Below are 20221 nucleotides of genomic sequence, written 5' to 3' on the forward strand. Positions count from 1 at the left end.
AGCAAAATGATAATTACTTCTTCTGAACCTTATCCTAATGCCCTATAATTTAAAATAATATGTTTTTGAGCCTCTAAATAAATTGTTAAGACCTGTACTCTTAATTGCCTTTCTTCTGTTTTCAGCGATCTTTGGTCAATTAAACTGTTTTTTTTTTTTTTCAACGTTTTTTATTTATTTTTGGGACAGAGAGAGACAGAGCATGAACGGGGGAGGGGCAGAGAGAGAGGGAGACACAGAATCGGAAACAGGCTCCAGGCTCCGAGCCATCAGCCCGGAGCCTGACGCGGGGCTCGAACTCACGGACCGCGAGATCGTGACCTGGCTGAAGTCGGACGCTTAACCGACTGCGCCACCCAGGCGCCCCCAATTAAACTGTTTTTGGGTATGCTTTCTAACGAGGCAGGAAATTGAAGAATTCAGATAGGAGCTTACGTAAACCAAACACATATTCTATCTGCCAATGCAAACCTAGAGCAGTCACTCTAACAAAGACCGATGACTTGCCTTTCTCAAAGAATGGGCTCATCAACATAATGCAGACATTAATATTAATGTGTTGGTAAACTATATTATGGGGAGAGTGAAGGGTCATTCAGACGTCATCTGGCCCATGTCTACCTTCTATTTCACAGACAGAATCTGTAAATATTTTGAACCAGAAATTCATCGTTTTTTTTCTGATGCCCACTCAAATGTTTAATTGCCCATTTTCTTGTACAGCTTCAACTTACTTTCTTTTGTAATTCTATTATAAAAACAGAAAGTAGTTAATATTTCCCTTGGGAAATCAGTCATCTACTTGATCATATTGTTACCTCTTAGCCTTCAGGTTAAATAACTTTTACTCATAGACTTGGTAATCTGTTTTGTAAATCACTTTTTGGCTTTACTATTTCAGGGCTTTTCCATACTTCTCTTAAATGTGGAAACCAAAATTAGATACAGTTTTCTCCTAAGGGGCAAAAAATATCAGGAGAGTAATTTCCTTTCATATCTTAAATAATTACTTTCTAGTTTCATTTTAACTGTTAGTTCCACAGTATCATTTGGTGGATTCTTATTCATTTTGTGGTTTATCATAACCCAAAGGTTGTTACTGCTACATTTATTTCTGGCCTAATCCTTTGCTACTTTTGGAAGCATGTTGCATTGAAATGTTATTGTGGGTAAAGACGGTGGATGAAACACAAACACATGCACGTGAATCCCTGTAAAGCAATAGGAAGACATTTTTTAAAGATGTAAAAGCACAAGAATGGGGAATATATGAAAGAAGACAGCACAACAAAATTTTGGAGGCCGAGAACTAGATAGCTGAGTGACAGATGCATTAGCGGACTCAAGAAAACCAAATCTTTATGCTAGAAACTGAGAAAAAACCTGTTTTAAATCACAAAATCCTTAAGAGGCTCAAGAATTGGCAACACAAGTTACATCTGAAGGTGTGGTAAAGGAGGGGAACTAAAATAAGAATTAGCTGAAAGCCTGTTTAAGAAGTAGTCTTAGAAATTCCTTTCTCTATACAGCTAGGTAGTTGTTCCTCCTCAAACTTAGGAAAAAGCTGAAGGTAACTGAAAACAAGAAGAATAAATGAGCATTTATATGCTCAGTGCTGAGGTCCTACCCTTATTCTTCTACTTTGCTCTCCAAATGCTGACAGCCGGGCAGGAAATGGAAGTATTTCCTCTGGGGAATCCAGCTGGGCTAAGAGGAAAGACTTAAAGACAATGAAATAGAAGGTCTCTCAATTAAAAAGCTCAGTTAGCCTATCCTACAGTGAGGCTCATGGTTGGCAAGCCCCACCATTCACTTATAACTTTCAATTAGGGTTTCAGAATGTACTCTTTTGTATGAGCAGACAACCAAGGATTACTGGCACTAAGGAAATCTTATAAGCTGAACAATAGTCCCAAACAAGGAAGTGGAAAGAAGCAAATTGAAAGACATAGAGACTATGCTGTGGAAAATATTTAAAAAGATATATTTATATTTTCAAGATGTGTATCTATCAGATGATGTGTATATCTATAGGATGTATATACATACACATATATAAATTAGGATCTTACTTGTTGAGATGCACGAGAAGATGTTACACTTGAAACAGAACAGGATTAATACATATTCATACCTATGCACACATATATATAGGAAATAAATATTTGGAAAATGGAGAAAACACAGGTAAAGGGGCTTTCCTGGATATTGGATTTGGAAGTAGAAATACAAACCAAGAGAGCCAGATGTGTGTGCACATTCCTGCACAGGTAGGCAAATTCTTCCTGTGTGTTGATGTAAATGCCCAAGTATAACAGGGTGGTGTCATAGTAGGAATAAAGTTTCTCATATCTGACAAGATCCTAATTTGTGTGGGTAGCTGCAAAGTCCTCATAAAGCCAAAAAAAAAAAAAAAAAAAAAAAAAAAGCTAAGTTGAGACACACAGCATCTTCCTCCACTCTGTGCTGTCATCTTACTTGCAAAAGGATTTGCCATAGGGAATTGAATCTGATTTTAGATTGGGCATATACTTGTGTGTTATGATCCACCAGAAACCTGGGCTTGGGGTTGGTAGGAAAACACCATGGGTATGTTTAAGTTGGGGCATCAGGAGGCTGCAGGAGGGCTTGGTGGCCTGGGGAATAGCCCAAAGTGTGAAGTCTGTGGGAGGGGGCCACCTGGGAATCTCTGAAGGGAGCTAGAAAGCTCCATGAGGAGAGCCCAAGTTTTGGGTTTTGGTCTAGGCTTCACTAGAGGCTCCAGTGTGGTCCTCTACTGACAGGATTATAAAGTGGGAGAGCAGGATCTCTGGAGGACTCCCTTGAGCCACCAGAGACAGTCTATGACTTTCTGGGCAGAGAGGGAATTGCCCCTGAGGCTGTAGATGTGCAGGGGTGAATGGGGAAGAGACAAACGCTAGCTGCCACTGAGCCCACTGTCTTGTGAAAGGACTAAGAGGGAGGCAGACGCATGCTGCTTAACAGTAACTGTTGTAACATGTGAAGATTAGTCTTTGCTTTTATAGAGAAAGCTTTCTGAAAGGGAGAGAAATGTGACCCTGGAGCTCTATGATTTGTGAAAATGGAGTTGTATTTTTTTCTTCTTTTTGTAAATGGTATTCAGAAGCCATGGAAAAGTGACTTCTAAGTGGAAAGTTAAATGGACTGAACTGGAATAATCTTGGGACAAATGAACTAAAGTGCTAAATAACCAAATCCTGGGTTTTAGACACAACTTTGTTTGGAAGAAAGTCGTGCTGGACTGGTACCAACAGAGATAAAGGGAGAAGAGTGATATTTGGAGTCTCAGAGTCTATGAGTCTTGGGAAAAAGTCTCCTTGTGGGCCACCTAAGAATATGGTTTTGAGGCCAAGATGTATGACTTCAGAGGGACCTAGCCAGGCTGAGAGAGACTGAGGAAGGTGGTAGGAGAGATGGGGTAGAAGTTAGAGGAGACTTGGAGGACACTCAGCACTCTTACTTAGCTTACTGGAAGGCAGGGAGTGATGCTGACAGGAAGTTGGGGCAGGACAGCCAACTGTCCTGTGAAGGGGGAGATCACAGACTTAGAAGAAACTGCAAGCCACATCAACCTGCCCCAAGGTAGAGAGAGAGTGTCCCAATTCTCCTGATCTCTCTCCTCAGAAGGCCAGTCCTTCACAGGAGTAACCCCACAATGGCCTGAAAGTGGGCAGCATGAAACTTTCTGTGGGTGGAAGGAGCATGTCTGGTCTGCTGAATGCATGGGGCAGGCTACCAGGGGCCATGCCTTTATCCAGTGTCCACTGGGCATGCAAAATGAACACCTTCCACATCTTAAACTAAATCTAAAGTCTTTTAGGAAACTGAAGTTCCATATTAAAGCTGCCTGAGATAAAACATAATTGACATTAGAGCCCATGGAAATTAAGAGTTAAAGGAGAATTTTAGATCACAATTCAAATACGTATTTGTTGGCATTTTCTTTCCGTGATCATGTCTACTAAATGTGTGGATGCTATCTGAGATCCTAGAGGTCCTGTGTCCAGGGCTGGGTACAAGGACATGCCACCTGTGCAGTCACACAGGGTCCCCTTGCTCACCTACACTTGGAATAGTGTCCAGCTGTGGCTGTCTTATAATTCACAACCATTTTTGAATAAGGGCACCTACATTTTTACTCTGCATTGAGTCCTACAAATTAGCTGGTCCTGTCTATGCCTCTATATTTTTCAATGTTTCCCTGGAAACCTTAAGATGCCTTTTTCTTTTTTAGACAGTTGATGCTTGAGGAATGCTTGTTGAGAGGGAATGTTTGTACTGCAAATTTTGGAGACTTTTTCATGATGCTAGGTTCAAGGATCAAAAAAAGAAAAGTAATAAAAAAGGATTTCTAAATTTAAGGGCAACATTAAAATTATAAAGAGAAAACTGGTAGCTCAAAATAATAAAAAAAAAAAAAAACACCCCAGCATACAATAGTATTAGTGACCTATCACGTCAGAGCATGGTAAAGATGCTTAGTAGAGATCAATGTAAATTGAAATCAACAGCATGAATTACCTTTAAAAATCCATTTTTTCCCTATTTTGTCATTGAAGCAGCTAAAGTCCCTGTGTTACTCTGCTCTATCTCTAGTGCTCATCAGAAATAAGATAATGTTCACTCAAGTACCAAGATTTTGGTCTCTAATACTAATTACTGCTGGAAATAATCAAAGCTTCTTGTAGAATAGCTAATTCCATGGTTGCAGTAGAAAGACTTATAGTGAACTCGAGGCATTTGGTGATCTTATTCTTTGCAAAATTCAGTAATATATATTTAGCTTAGCAAAGAAAGGATGCTTTGCAAAAGGAGCAGGGACCATGAGAGCCAATATGGATTCGTTTTTTAAAAACAAGAATTCTTCACTTTATTAAGCTCACAGTTGAGGAGAGTGATCGTGAGTTTAGCACGTCATTTGACAAAGTCATGTGAAATCTTGTGAACAGATAAAGAAAATGTAGAGTGGATTTTAGAAAAACATGGATTCAGAGCTCAGTAAAACAATAAAATAGAATTTACAAGTGAACAGGAGGAATGCAATGGCATTAAGAAAGCCCTGACCCTTGACTTTTGACTCTTTCCACATTTCTATCTACAGATGAATGACAACATGCTTATAAAATTTGGAGATAACACAAAGGTATGAGGCTCAGCCAACCTGCGCTACAGTAAGACAACATCCCAAAAGATATCTTCCGTTTGTGACAATGTGTAATCACAAACCATTTGAAATGTAATAGGAAGAAACACAAAATCACAAACTTAGATTTTAAAAATGGACACAGTATACAATGAGAAACACCTAAACTTTAAAAGTTTGTATAAAGAAGATCAAGGGTTATTAATTAATTGAAAATTCAAAATTGACTAAGGCTTTTTTTTTTTTTAAAGGAATGCTATCTTAGGCAGCATTATTGAAGTGTCTATATCAAGGGTTAGAAAACTTTCTCTGCAAAGGGTCAAATATCTAAGGCATTTCAAGCTATCCAATCCCTATCACACCTAGTCAATTTTGCTTTTGTAGCATGAAAACAGCCAGAAAAAATTCCTGAAAGAACGAGCCTGACTGTGTTCCAATAAAACTTTATTTATAGAAATAAATTTGAATTTCAGATCATTATCACATGTCATGAAATATTCTTTGGATTTAAAAAAAAAAAAACGTTTAAAAATATACTCCCTACCCACTTCCCCACCCAAAAAGTAAACACCATTGTCAGCTCGTGGGCCACACAAAAACAGGTGGCAGGTGAATTTGGCTGGTGGGCCATAGTTTGCCGATCCGGGGTCTAGATCAAAACACACTGTACTCTGCCTTGGTCAAAATACTCCTGGGTGAATGACGGTCATTTAAAAATTAAGTGTTTCTCCAGGGTGATGATGGTGGAGGAGCTAACTACACTTACACCATAGAAAAGTAAGGAGAGGTACCATGGATATGGAAAAATACTGTAGGGGCTGTCATGTGAATAGAGGAAGATACTTTACCTGTGCTGTTTAAAAGACCAGGAATGATGAGAGGAAGTTACAGAGAGGCAAATTTAACTTAGTGTAAGGCAGAATTTTCTATCAGACAGAGGTGATCCATCATTTAATAGGTTGCCTCTTCACATTGGTGTTGCATGGCCATCTTTGAGAGCGTGCTGAAGGGATCCCCCACAGTGGATGGGAGGTAGTAATTGGTAAAAAATTCAGAAATGTTTATTAAGCAAATCTAACCTTCAAAAATCCTCAGAACCTCTTGATTAATGTATTTCTTTATTTCTTCAAATGAAACCGCATCAGCCTAAAAAAGGGGGGAAAGGTCTGTTAGAGCATAGCACAAGTGAGTAAAGAATAGAAATACCGAGTTGGTGTGCATACTTGAAACTTCTATGGAGATATGTTCATCAAGCAAAATACTTTTGGCAACTGACTATAGGCAATAAATATCTTTGTTTTGATCAAATGCTCGAAAGAATTGAAGTGCTTAATTGCTTTAAAAGCTGTGGCCTGGAATCATAACCAGTGATTTGAACATATTTCTTATTAAATGGAGAAGCATGGTTTCATATGATAAGGAAAGACATTTCCTATTACTTCATCTTCTGAAGTTACAGAATTTGAACAATGTTATCATGACATTAATATCCCAGGCACAATTTAACTTCTAACCAATCCCTGGAAACTGGTAAAGTCACTATCTAACTGATACTATGTATCTCCAAAGGAAGAGAACTCCCAAGTACGCTGGATAATTTTTTAAAGTGTTTTATTCATGGAATAAAACTGACTAAGTTTTACTCATTTTATGGTACAGTTTCTTCTGTCATTCACACTTTGTAGGCATATTTGTGTTAAGCAATTTTCTTTTTTTAATAGAAAATATGGGACATGAGAAAGGGAAGTAGGTAAATGATGTCAGTTGAGTTTTATCCCCTCAACAAATGAAGCTCCATGAATTTGGCAAAGAATCTAACATTTATAATAGTACTATTTTACGGTGGTATCCTGATATTTTTAAAAGGGAGCTATTATTTTTCTGATGGTTAGGATTTCAAAGTATTTTATTACTCTTTTTTTTTAGTGGTTATTATCCAGAGGTATATGTGTGACATTAAAGACAATGTGATGGGCTCATAAAGTGATGATTTCTGTAGGACAGAATAGGTCCAAAAATGCTCTATTTCAATATTTTATTTTCATTGTATGTGGGACATATGAACCTGAATTAATGCATCTACTACCAATTACTGACAGCACAGAGACCTCATTATACAGGCTTTATTCAAGCAGAGCTTAGGGAGAATGGATAAAAATAAAGAGTCTGAATATTGTGGGAATGCCTCATTTGGCCCTCCACCTGGTATTGGCTAATTATTTGAGGACAGCATGTCCTTAACTCCCTGCCCTCACTTCAGGACCCTCCTTTCTCCCTGACAAGGATGTCTTCTGATTAAGTTCCTCTGTGAATGGCCATCCACCACACCTCCTGAGGATATTAATAATAACATGGGCTTTCTTAACCAAACACTCCTTCTTGGCCTGTCTTCCACTTTAAAGTATCATTCAGGGTAGGTTTGTTGTTCTCATAGGCAACAAATAGAGTTTTAATGTAAAACAGACCTATGTTATCTGTGTAGTATAAGGAGACATTGTCATAGTATTTAAGAGCATGGCTTTGCAGTCAGTCAGACCTGGGTCTAACCCATGAAACAACTGTGACCCTGAACAAGTCAGCTCAGTTTTTGCATTTGTAAAAGTGGGACAGACAGGGCACCAATCTTCCTAGCTGTGAGGATCTACTAAGTTAATGTATAGTAAGTACTTAGTGGAGGATCTGGTACATAACCTGAAATAAATGACAGCTATTGCTACCCTTGTGGAGGCAAGTTTAGATTAATTTTATTTCTTTTACAAGGAAAATAAGATAAAAACAGAGAGGGAGGCAAACCATAAGAGACCCTTAAATACAGAGAACAAACTGAGGGTTGCTGGAGGCAACCCTCCAGAGTGGGTGGATGGGCTATATGGGTGATGGGCATTAAGGAGGGCACTTGCTGGGACGAGCACTGGGTGTTATATGTTAAGAGTTGAATCACTGGGTTCTACTCCTGAAACCAATTCTACACTATATGTTAACTAACTTGAATTAAAAAAAAAATTAAAAAAATAGTTAAATAAATACATTAATGAATAAATAAATAAATAAACAGATTATGCATGTTTTCATTGTAAAAGGCATACGTGGTCAATACTAGCCAGGAGCTCCTGGAGCTCTTGGCACTACTCACCGGAGTACCTGGGACGCCTGGATTGCCGGGAGGGCCTTGGTGCCCGGGGGATCCTGTGGAGCCCTTGTTTCCTGGTGGCCCCACGGGACCTATGGCTCCCTTCATGCCTGGAAGGCCTGGTTTTCCCTGTTCACCTTGTGGGCCTCTGTCTCCTGGAATTCCCTGATCACCCTGTTAAGGAAAAAGTTAATAACACATTAGCTGTGGTTAAGAGCAAGGATCCTGGATTCATCCTGGCACTTACTAGCTGGGGGACCTTGGGCAAGTGAATTAAGCCCCCTTTGGACAAGAGCCCTAGTTTCTTCTCCCATAAAGTGCAGAGTGATGGAGTCAAGTCAAGTACTTAGAACAATGCTTGCACATTGAAAGCACTCAATAAAAAGTTAGTGACAATGTTAGTTGCACTTGGTTGCCAATCTAGAATGATGACACTTTTGAAGGTCAACAGCAGTGGGTTGCCTGGGTGGTTCAGTCGCTTGAGCATCCGACTTCGGCTCAGGTCATGAACTCATGATTCATGAGTTTGAGCCCCATGTCAGCTGTGCTGACACCTCAGAGCCTGGAGGCTGCTTCAGATTCTTTGTCTCCCTCTCTCTTTGTTCCTGACCCACTTGCACTCTGTCTCTCTCTCAAAAATAAAGATTAAAAGAAATTAAAAAAAAAAAGAAAGTCAACAGCAGCTGTCACTTCAGGCCTGGGTCTCCCTGGCAATAATAAAAAAAGATGGCCAAGAGGATTTCATCATCAGGATTTTACAACAAGTAAAACTTCAGGACACTCAGAATCTCTCCCATGTGCTTTTCTCCTTCTCCTCCTCCTCTTCCTCCTCCTCCTCCTCCTCCTCCTTCCTCCTCCTTCTTCTTCTTCTTCTTCTTCTTCTTCTATTTCTTCTTCTTCTTCTTCCTTCTTCTTCTTCTTCCTTCTTCTTCTTCTTTCTTCTTCTTCTTCTTCTTCTTCTTCTTCTTCTTCTTCTTCTTCTTCTTCTTTCTTCTTCTTCTTCTTCTTCTTCTTCTTCTTCTTCTTCTTCTTCTTCTTCTTCTTCTTCACTTTCTCCTGTGTTTCTTCTCTACCTTTAATATTAGAATCTTTATTAGATTCTGTGGGTTAGTTTCTTTATTCGTGTTTTACAACGTGTGTCTGCGTGCATGTGCATGCACACATGCGTGCATGCTGTGTCCTAAAACTCGTAAGATGAAAAAGGAGAGCCTTTGAAAGGGTTCAAAGCAGGTGCTCGGGGTGGTGATTAAGATCATATACTTAATAACATAAATGAACTATAAGAGAATTCACTGAGTAAAGTGCCATAGTAAATTAGGTATAAGATAATACTAGGTGTGCCCGACTGTGATAAGAAGTTTATTTAATGCTGACTTTTATCCAGTAAGGTGTCTGCTACTGTATGTGTTTGTGCATGAGAGGATAAGGGGGGAGAAGAGGGAGAGAGGTGTATATATGTATCATAGCACGTGTTTCAGTTACAGATATTTCCAATATTCAGTTCCACAATGCCAGGAGGTGATGATCACACCAAATATGATGGAGTAGTACATTGAGGCTGCCCTGTATTTCACTGTGTTATTCTTTTATTTGTGACTACTGTGCAAAGGCCACACTCCATTTCTCTTGATTTAAAAAATAATGTAAACAAATGAACAATTACAGTAAACTATCTGATCATGGAATAAAGAGATGTAGAAAGAAGAAAAAGTGGACAGACCTAATTTCAATGCTACTGTCTTAGTTACAAAAACTTATCTGCATACAAGTATATCAACTCACTCACATTTTGGGGAAATACCTGAGATGAGTAAAATTAAAAAATAAATAAGAGATACATTAGCACACTTTGATTAATACTCTGATCATGTGCAAAATAGTCAGTCTTCAACATATTAAAACTGTTTTATAATTTAGGCACAAAGATGTTCATTGCAGTGATGTTTATTATTATGGAAAGTGGCAAGAACCTACATATTCAGGAAAAGGAGACTGGGAAAGTGAAATAATGTATGTACAAACAGTGGAATAACACACATTCACTAAAAGTTACATGTATATTTACTGGCATGGAAAGATGGACGTTATATATTATCAGGTGTTAGGTAAAAAAAAGTCATTTACAAAACAGTATGAACACACTTTTGGGAAAACATATATTACTTGTATTGATACATTAGGTATATGTATATATTGTGTATAAGAGATAAAAATATGTTCAAAATAGTGCTTGTCCAAGATTAAGAATGCTTATCTCCATGTGGTGGGATATGATTGACTTTTTTCCTTTATATTATCTCTGTTTTCATATGTCCTTCAGTTATCATGGATTGTGTGTAATAATAAGTAAAAATGGGTAATTTAGACACCTGTACACAAACACACATGTACACACACTGGAATTCCAGTGAATAAATTCTTGAGTAATCTTGGCAATGGGATGACTCCAACTCTACTAGTTCCGCTTCCCATCTCTCTACCTCCTCACACCACCCCCCTTATTTGACTTAGTGTTCGACGAGGTCAGGCATTCTCAACTAGGGCAACTCTGGTCCCCAGAAGGCATTTGGTGATGTCTGGAGACATTTTGGTTGTAGCAATTGGTGGGAAGGTGGCAGTACTATGTCTAGTGGATAGAAGCCAGGGAGACCGCTTACCATCCTACAATGCCCAGGATGGACACTTACAAGAAAGAGTTATTTGCCTCCAAACATCAACAGTGCTAAGGCTGAGAAATCTTAGTCTAGTTAAAAAGAAAATGAGTGATGGTTATAGCAGGAATATGTGTCTGACACAGGAAGATAAAAGCTTTCCAAACTGGAATAGCAGATTAGGCTTAGTTCTGAATAAAGGTCATCCTTGTGGGTGTACCTGCCATATGGCCTGCTTCTGCGTCCTTTAGTTGGCCTATATTAGGGCTCGAAGAGATCTTGGATCACATACACCCTAGCATTTTCATATTGGGGCACTTGTAGGAATCTGAACACATATTGTGTAACTCAAATGATGAGACAGTTGCAGCAGACAGGCTTAAATAATGATGAGAATAGTAATATACATACGCGTTCTCCTTTGGGGCCTCTATCTCCAGGTTTACCCATGATACCCTGAAAAATAAATGTCAACACTAAAAAATCACTGCTTGCCAAGATTTTTCCTCAGCCTGCTCAGTCAAGTATTCTGGCAGGTACTGTGGATGAAGTTTTACATTAGAACACTTCTTTTAAGTGGTATTTTCCATACCTGAGCACCTGGTAATCCATCTTTTCCATTTATTCCCTATAAAGACAAAAGATGATCAATATTTCTAATTCTACATTAATAGACATAGTTAAACACAATTAAAGGGTAAAGCTTCAAGGACTTAATCACCATATTTCTGATATTTTGGTGAGGTGGTATGGTGAAACAGAAGACAATGTTGATAGACAGCCATGAGTTCAAATTCTGACTCTGTTACTGCTAAGTTCTATTTACTTCAGGCAATTTACTTAACCTTAAAAGCATCATCTTTTTTACTTATAAAGTGAGGATAAAATAATGGCCTTAAAACTAAGGACTTGGTATAACAGAAAATGCCTAGTTCGCTGTAAATAGTCCACAGGGTTATTTTCCTTACTTATTCTATTAGGTACATTCTGAGAACTAAGGTGTCCCATGGCGTTGAGTGGCTCGTGTGCAGCATTTATCGTTACCCTCTAACAATTTTCCAGCACAGAGAGTCATTCTCAGTAAATGGTCTCAGTTGCTGCTGGGGAAATTTCATAACATGGCCAGAGCATGATCCTACTATGAAATAAACTGTCAGCCAGAGAATGATTTGTTATTTTTCAGTTGGAGAATATGAAAGAAAAGTAAGAAATCTGTAACCATGGTTTTTCAGAGTGTTAAATATTGGCTTTTTCTTAGTAAACTGGAAGTTTCCCGAACTTTACAAGGCAGTTCTGGAGGTGAAAATAAAGCCCCCTGCTCAGAGATGTAGAAGACTGAGAGAACTACTGGCTGGGAGATGTAAGAAGGAAAAGCACTTGGGGTCAAATCAAATACCTAGAGTCCAACAGCAGATGTGTTTTGAGATTTGGTTTGAAGAGAGAGATCAAGGTGAGGAAAATGATTTCTTAGCCAGCGGGCAATTGCATGGACATGCTTCTCTGAAAAGCCTGGGGGAGTTTTATTGTGCTGGAATAAATTCTGTGAGGACAGAACTGCAGACAACCATATGTTTTCACTGTTGTAAATTACACTAAAGTCTGTCGCAGCTGATAACCCAACCAAAGTCTCCAACCTTTCTGAGGCATTCTGGGAATTATCTAGAGTACTTTAACCAAGAACATGTTACCCGAAGTGTATGGTTCACAGAATTTATTACATCCAGAAACAGAAGCAACAAAAATAAAGTGGATTAAGGAGAGGATGTGAAAAAGACAACAACTGTGTCACTTGAATAAAAGAAGATAAATCTAGTGTAAAAATGTAATTCATGCTTTTGGTAACCGTGTAAGAAAAGAAATAACCCTATGGTCTTTTTTTGTTTTTGTTTTGTCTCTTGTAATTCATCAAAGACTATCATGTGTGTTCTCCTTTGTATATAAAGGTGTTATTAACTTTCCCTAGGCGAGTACTGCTTTCAGAGATTTTTTTGAATAACCCGTACATATTTGCTTTTCCCTCCCTCACCTCACTTATCTGGAAGAACTCCATCCCTGGGTATAACCAGCTTTGTGTCTACACATGTCCACATTGGAGCAGCTGACTGGTTGAAGAAAACACATAACCTTGCCCACTTGCTCCAATCGAAATGTATGATGGCAGATTGCAGGTAGGCCCTCTGTATTACCAGGCTATCCTGTATTTCCTGATGTGACTCCCTTTCCTTCTCTCCCAAAGTACTCCCTCACAGATTGTCCTGTGTCTTCAAATCTCTAGCATCACCACCCTCACACTCAACTGATGACCGTGACTCTTCTTCCACTGAGAAAATAAATAGGAGAGAACCACCTCACCTTCCTTCCCTCCACAAGATCCACTAACCTACATGTACTTATACACCAACTTCTGCCTGCCTCCCTCCTCCTGTTAAGAAAGAAGAACTGTCCCTGTTCCTTGTAAAGACCAATTTCCACTTCTGAGTAGAATACCAGTCTTCTCCCTCTACTCAAAGTTATTTCCACCCATATGGTATCATCAAAACTTCCCCTCTCAACTGGATCACTCTTAATCAAGATATTAGCATGCTGTCACCTCTCCTGCTGAGGACCTCCACATTTCTAAATCCAGGGGAGAACTGCCAGCTCTCACATTACTGATCTATATGTTTATCATTTCTCTGTCTTAAAATACTTAGTTCCCTTGACATCTAGGAAACCTCATTCACCTGGTTTTCTTCCTATCTCACTGGCTGTACCTTCTCAGTCTTTTTGCTGGGTTCTTTTCCTAACACTTGAAGTACTCTCTTCTCTTCTGATCTGTAGTCACTCCATTTCAACCAGTCTCAGGTTTAAATACCCAGATGAATCTCTCCAGTCTAACCTCTCCATTAATTCAAGATGCATATATCTACCTTTACTCGACATTTCCACTTGGGTGTCTACAAGTGCTCTAAATTGAATGTGTCCACAACAGAGAATTCTTGGTTTTCCCTCCCAAACCCACCCATTTCCAGTCTTTTCCATTTCATCAAAAGTACCACTGTGACATGGCTGCTCAGACCCCACACCACAGCTTTGACTTGTCTCTCCCTCACACTCCACATCTGGTCCATCAGTGAGTTTGCAGACTCTCCCCTCAATATACCTCCTAAACTCCCTTACTCCTCATCATCTCCCTGTTCTCACCATCATAATTTCCCATGGGGATTATGGCAATGCTTCCTGACTCTTGTTTTCTTCCATCCTGCTCCCTACAGTCTGCTCTTCACACAGTAGTCAGAGTGATAACTTTAAAATGTACTCCAGTCATTTTCCTTCCCCACTACAAATGCTTCAATGGGTTTCCATCATACTTCAAATGAAATCCAAACTCCATTCATGGGTTAGAAGTTCCTCATGGCCTGGACACCACCTGCTTTTCTCTTGGTATCTTTCCCATTCTTGTTTAGCTTAGTGCATGACTTCATGCCTTTTGCTGTTCTTTCAACACACCAACCTCACTCCTCTATGGCCATTTCTCTTCCTTGAAACAATGTCTCCCACAACCACTCCAAGGTTTGATCTCTCACTTAATGCAGGTCTTTGCTTAAATGGCATACCTTTTTCAACTGCTCTATTTAAATGCTACTCCAGTGCTTCACCCTGCTTAGGGCTTTTTCTACCTGAAATTGTGTGTGCATGTGTATTTATTTGTGTGTTGTCTGTGTTCCTATACTAGAATGTAAACCCATGAGTTGCTAGCCTTTAGTAAGTGCTCAAGAAATAGTTGTTGAATAAACAAATATACTAGAATGTAAACCCATGAGTGCCTAGCATTTTAGTAGGTCCTCAAGAAATAGCTGTTGAATAAACAAATTGTTGTTTGCATAATCCCCTGGGCAAGCATTTAGGGAATGGTCAGGGGCTGGGATAGGGAGTTGGTAATAAGAGGTGAAGGGGGAGGCAGGGTTTGAAACTATTTATTGAGTGCTTCCTGGGGCCAGGCACGGGAAATGCTTACCACATGTCATGTTACTTAAGTGATTCACAAAACCCTTTGAGTCACAATTCAAACCCATATCTTCCTGACTCTAAATTGCATATGCTTCCTGTATTTTCATATTGCCTTCTCTGTGGAGATAGTGGCCAGGGAACGCTCAGACCCAGAAGGTCTGAACCAGCCTCACGAACTCTGTGCTGCTTGTTCACCTTCAGTACCCACCTTCTCCTAATAGCACTCCCTCCCCACACACACCATGGCAAATAAACAAGCAAAAGGAGCAGTGACCTCTAAAGAGTAAACTTGAGAGTGGGATGGATGTCATTCATCTTTATGCCCCCTCCCTCATGGCCCAGTACATCCTCAGCAAACAGCAGAGACTGGATGAAAGTATGTTTAATTGAGCTGAATTAGTAAGAAGGATCATTACAACGTTACATCAATATATATCAGTAACCAAGAGCTCTTTTAGGACACTAAAGGATGCTATATTTAGAAGCATGATTTATGAAAGTATAAGAACAAGGTCCACAGATAAAGAAAGGTATCTGAGAAAACAGCTTCTACATTGATTTTTAACTTAGCACCCAGGAGTTATATCTACAAGCCTTCAGTTTCTTTATATTTTAGGATGTGACAGGCCATTTTATTTTTTAACTCTGAGAACATCAGACTTAAGAAATAATGAATCTAATTTCCTGACACTTAAGACAAAACAAAACAAAACCAAACCTCACTTTTCCCATCATCGTTAAATACATAAAGATACTTCAGAGAGAGCTAGGACACCCCCAAAAGGGAGAGTCACACTCCCTTAGACACTACAAATGTCAGATTTTCTGAGGAGATAGGCGAAGAGGCAGTGCTTAGAATAGTTCTCAAAATGGCAAAATTTAAATAGTAAAAAGTACTTACTGGCCTTCCTGAGGGTCCTTCTGGTCCAGGGAAACCTATATCTCCAACAGGTCCTCTGTCACCCTATAGACATGTCACAGACAAATGTTAATTGCTCAGAAAAACTGTAAAACCACATGAAGTAAGTTAAGTAAGTGGCTCGCAACTCACCGGTTCCCCTGGAACTCCGGGAGGCCCTGGAGCTCCAGGTTTTCCCTGGGAAATCAAATCAAGGAGAAACATTAGGAGCCAAATTACTGCATGATGCCATGTACTCCCCCTGCTCGCCACCCCCCCCCCCCCACCACCTGTGAATTTAATGTGCAGCCAGGGCTGTGGCTCTTTATACTACAATGGCATTCCTAATGGGACAGAGTCTGTGGGGAAATATACTTGACTCTGGAGGCTCCAAGGTACAGACTAGAATGCAGTTCTCTAATGTACCTATGTGTGGATGTCAGAGGGGTAGGAGGGGAGGATAATATCTTTGAAAATACTAAACCAGTGTATCATCATTAGTGAAAATCCATCTTGTGCCTAATTGACTAGCAGCTCTTCTTTGGTGATTGGGAGGGCACAGAGAGTCAAAGAAATCTTTCCTAGATTTTGCATTTTATAAGAGGATTTTTAAGTTCATAGTAGGCTAGCCTGAAAAAAACCACATGTTCAGCTTGAAAAGCCATGTTTGGTTGAAAGGGAAAGGACAAGACTGATTTGTTCTAACACACATGGCTTTGAGGACTAACGATTGAGAAACATTAGGTAGGGAGAACACTGGGAGGAAAAAGGGAAGAAGATGGTCCAGCAGAGACTAGAAGTGAGAAGTACCCAAGTGCCCAGACCAAACTTAAAGATGTTGGCTTTGAGAGGGAACCACCTCCTATCCCTTAGACCTAACATGGATAGAAAAATAAATAACGAAGGGATGTAGGTATGTGGCTGAGGCTGCAGAAACACTAGTAGGTTCCCCAGTAGAGAATCTGAAAGAGGGAGGGCCCTTTTCCCCTCTTGCTGTTTAGAACTCTGGGAGGAGCCCCCCTCACAGGCACAGATATGGCTGAGTGGTAGAAGCTAGGCAGACACAAGGCCTGACAGAGCATCCCTGGTTCCATAGGCTCTGGGGAACTCCTGAAGCTCCCATGGGCGGGAATTGGGGATGTGCTACAGCTTGAGAAGGCTAATGTCCAGCATGGTCTTGGCATAGAACACAAGGGGTAGAGTGCTTGGGCCTTGAGATCTGACACAAAGGGATTAGGAACTTGATAGCAGGCAGCAGCAACCCCAAAGGTCAGGTGGAGCTCAGAGGACCTGGGGGAGAGCACGCTGTGTGGAGGCTTTCCCCCACTGTCGGCACTGACAGACACTTCCTACTCTACACCCACATGTCATCCTGGGAAGAAGCAGGAGAAAGAAGCCCAGGAGAAATCTCTGGATGAACTTGAATATACTAGAAAGGGATAGACTGATCTCTTCTTAGGAAGAGCAGGATTGGGTCTCCTTGGTACTCAGCAGAGTGATCATAATGAGTCTGAGTAGGCAGGTTTCATCTCTGCTGCAACATGAATAATCCCCTTAAATCTGTTTTGTTGTAGTAAAATGTACATAACATAAAATTTACCAGCTTAATCACTTTTAAGTGTACAATTCAGTACATCCATACTGTTGTGTAACCATCACCACTATCTCCAGAATCTTTTGACTATTTTATTTCTTGAATCATAGTAAGATCCACTATAAAAAAAATTAAGTTGCATTTTTAATTATACAGTTGTATACATGCAATGAGTAAATCTCTATGGCTTCTTTATTTCTGTAATTGTCAGTTAATCCTCTTAATTATGAGATAAGAAAACTGCATTCTAAGTAAATGTATAGGATCTTTAGACATCCAAGCCCATATTTTAATCATGCTGTATCCTTCAAAAATATCTTTGGAGGTCTTCATTTGGATTGCCTTTTGAGCCTGTCACTCACTTTTTCAATACTTTCATTGGTTGTCAATATTTTTTCCCTTATATACATATGTAATTTAGGGTCATAGCCAGAAGTAACTTTTAGTCATACCTGGGTGAATGTAGTGGGAACTAAGCTTCATGATACCACGTGTAAACAAAAACAGGGTATGAATATAAGCGGGGCAGGTTGTAGGGGGCTCAGGGCAATTCTGGAAACAGAATTCCAAATATGTTGCTAGGAATAGTCATGATCAGGGGACAGGAGAAGGAATGGGATTAAGTGTGAATCTACTTTTAGGAACAATACTTTCTTGTATAAAAAATCCTGACATGCTTGCTAAAGAAAATATTTTCATGTTACTTTTCAATCATACTAACGAATATTTACTTTGATCTAGAATAGCTAAATAAGGGGATTCCTCCTCTATAAAGGATGATTTTCTGCAGAGTATGAATGGGTTTTAAGTTTTTGTTATTAGACTTAACCACTAAATAGAGTAAAACAGAGTGGCCACTGGCCTTTTAAAGGATAGAGGTGGTGGGTGGTGGTGAGCGCCAGCGGGTAGTGATGGATGTTCTGTGTGGTGTTTGTTCTTAGTAGGTGTCTATGAGTGGTTGTAAGTGGGGATGGTAAGGCCCTTTCTTTTCTGTGTTCTTATGACTCAAGTACATAGTTTCCATTGACTTTCCTTCCCTGGGCCTACCCTGCAGGGGCACTGAGCAACGGTAAGTGGGCTCTTATTCATAAAGCATGGCCACAAAATTTTAATTAGAGCATCATGAATGAAGATCAGAGCGATCCCTAGGGCTCAGAGAAATGCTTTCAACCTTTCCTGGAGTACTTCCTATTCATTTGAAAAGACCTTGATGAGATTAAAACATTTGACACCAGAGAGCAACAAAAATGATTGAGAGGCTGGAAGGGCTAGTTTACGAGGAAACATTAGCAGCAGTAAAGATCTGTTAATAACACCAGACCCAGGGAAAACTCAAGCAGATTGTAGCTTAATACCAAGAACTTGAAGTACATGCCTGAGCACAAGAACTTTGCCTTTTCAGGGCCAAGAAACCTTAAATGAGACAAGAACACAGAAACAAAACAAGTTCCCCAAATTTGGTTTTGTGTACTAACATATTGGCACCAGTAACTGGGCATTGCCTTCCCCACCGTTTACATGAGTTGGGAAGGAAAAAGAAAAAGATAAAAAATAAGAAAAATGTAAAAAAGAAAGGAGCATTCTTGAGGATGGACAGGGATGAATGGGGTTTTATTTTTTTAACTGGATGTTTCCAGAACCTAATGGAGATTAGGCAGGAGATATCATGATTAGGTAGGAGATCAGTAGGAGATTAGGTAGGAGGTACCATGTGCTCCTCAGCCGTTTTGCTCCCTAGCCATAGATTTGCTGTGGAGATGGAACTTCTTCCCTGTGAAAATAACATGAGATACTCTGGACTCACCGATATTCCGGCTATTCCTGGGGGACCTGCTGGGCCCCGATCTCCCTGTTGGGATTAAAAAAAATTGCTACTTATAATGATATCGATAGAATCTTTACCTATAAAATTAGTGCTCAAATAATCATTTGGATTTGGTAAAGCTTTTTTTTGGTATTGATAAGCATTATCAATATCATCAGATGGGAAAATAAAATGAGCAGCTAACTGAATTTGTTAAAACTTGTTCCCCTCCATAAAACTAAAGCAAATAAGAATCTTAATGAAAATAAGCATTTAGGTTATTTCTATTACTTATTTTTAATAGGACTCCACACATACAGCTAAAATTAGTCAAGACAGTATTTTTATTCCACATATTCAAAAGTAATCCATTATCAATATTTAAAACAGAGAGCACATTGAATGTCTTCTAAAAAGTTTTCCCCATACCTGCCTTATTGGATGTAGGGTTAGAATAAAAATATTTAGAACAAGAAATTTTGTAGTTCTCTCATTAGGCCATTAGAAGATCTCCTGAATTGCTCTGAACAGTGGAGTGACTCAGCTCTTTTTCCAAAGGCAATGTGATATTTCAGATAAAGCTGACGATGCTAAAAGTACTAATGATTATATATGGGATAATAAAATGGCAATTTTTGTTGAGCAGAACCTACATTAAAAAACTTCATAACTTCACTCGGGGACATAAAAGAAGACTTGATTAAATGGAGAGATATGTTTTGTTCTTGGAGGGCAAGACAATGTTGTAAAGGTGTCATTGCTACCCAAACTAATTTATAAATTTAATGCAATTCTTATGAAATTGCAGCTAGATCAGATGATATTAAAGTTCACTTGGGATAATGAATAAATGAGAAGAAAAAAGAAAAAAATTAAAAGAAGAACAATAAGGAGATTAGCAATACCAATATTTAAACATATAATAAAGCTTTAACAATTAAAATAATGGAATATTGGCATAAGATTAAGCAGTACATCAATGCGATATAA

At 39.3% G+C, this 20221-nt stretch overlaps 1 protein-coding gene across 1 annotated transcript in view; it reads right to left on the reverse strand.

The window, feature by feature from the left end:
- Positions 1–20221, reverse strand: part of COL19A1 (collagen type XIX alpha 1 chain) — a 345794-nt gene that overhangs the window by 17586 nt on the left and 307987 nt on the right. The window contains exons 43-49 of the mRNA XM_019417657.2: positions 19232–19276; positions 15987–16031; positions 15837–15899; positions 11538–11573; positions 11357–11401; positions 8298–8468; positions 6244–6310 (exon numbers count right to left, since the gene is read on the reverse strand). Of these exons, the coding sequence (XP_019273202.2) occupies positions 6244–6310; positions 8298–8468; positions 11357–11401; positions 11538–11573; positions 15837–15899; positions 15987–16031; positions 19232–19276 (472 nt within the window). The remainder of the gene's footprint in view (positions 1–6243; positions 6311–8297; positions 8469–11356; positions 11402–11537; positions 11574–15836; positions 15900–15986; positions 16032–19231; positions 19277–20221) is intronic.

This window comes from Panthera pardus, unplaced genomic scaffold (assembly GCF_024362965.1).
Source record: "Panthera pardus isolate Hobbes unplaced genomic scaffold, ASM2436296v1 HiC_scaffold_17, whole genome shotgun sequence".
Classification (NCBI taxonomy): domain Eukaryota; kingdom Metazoa; phylum Chordata; class Mammalia; order Carnivora; family Felidae; genus Panthera; species Panthera pardus.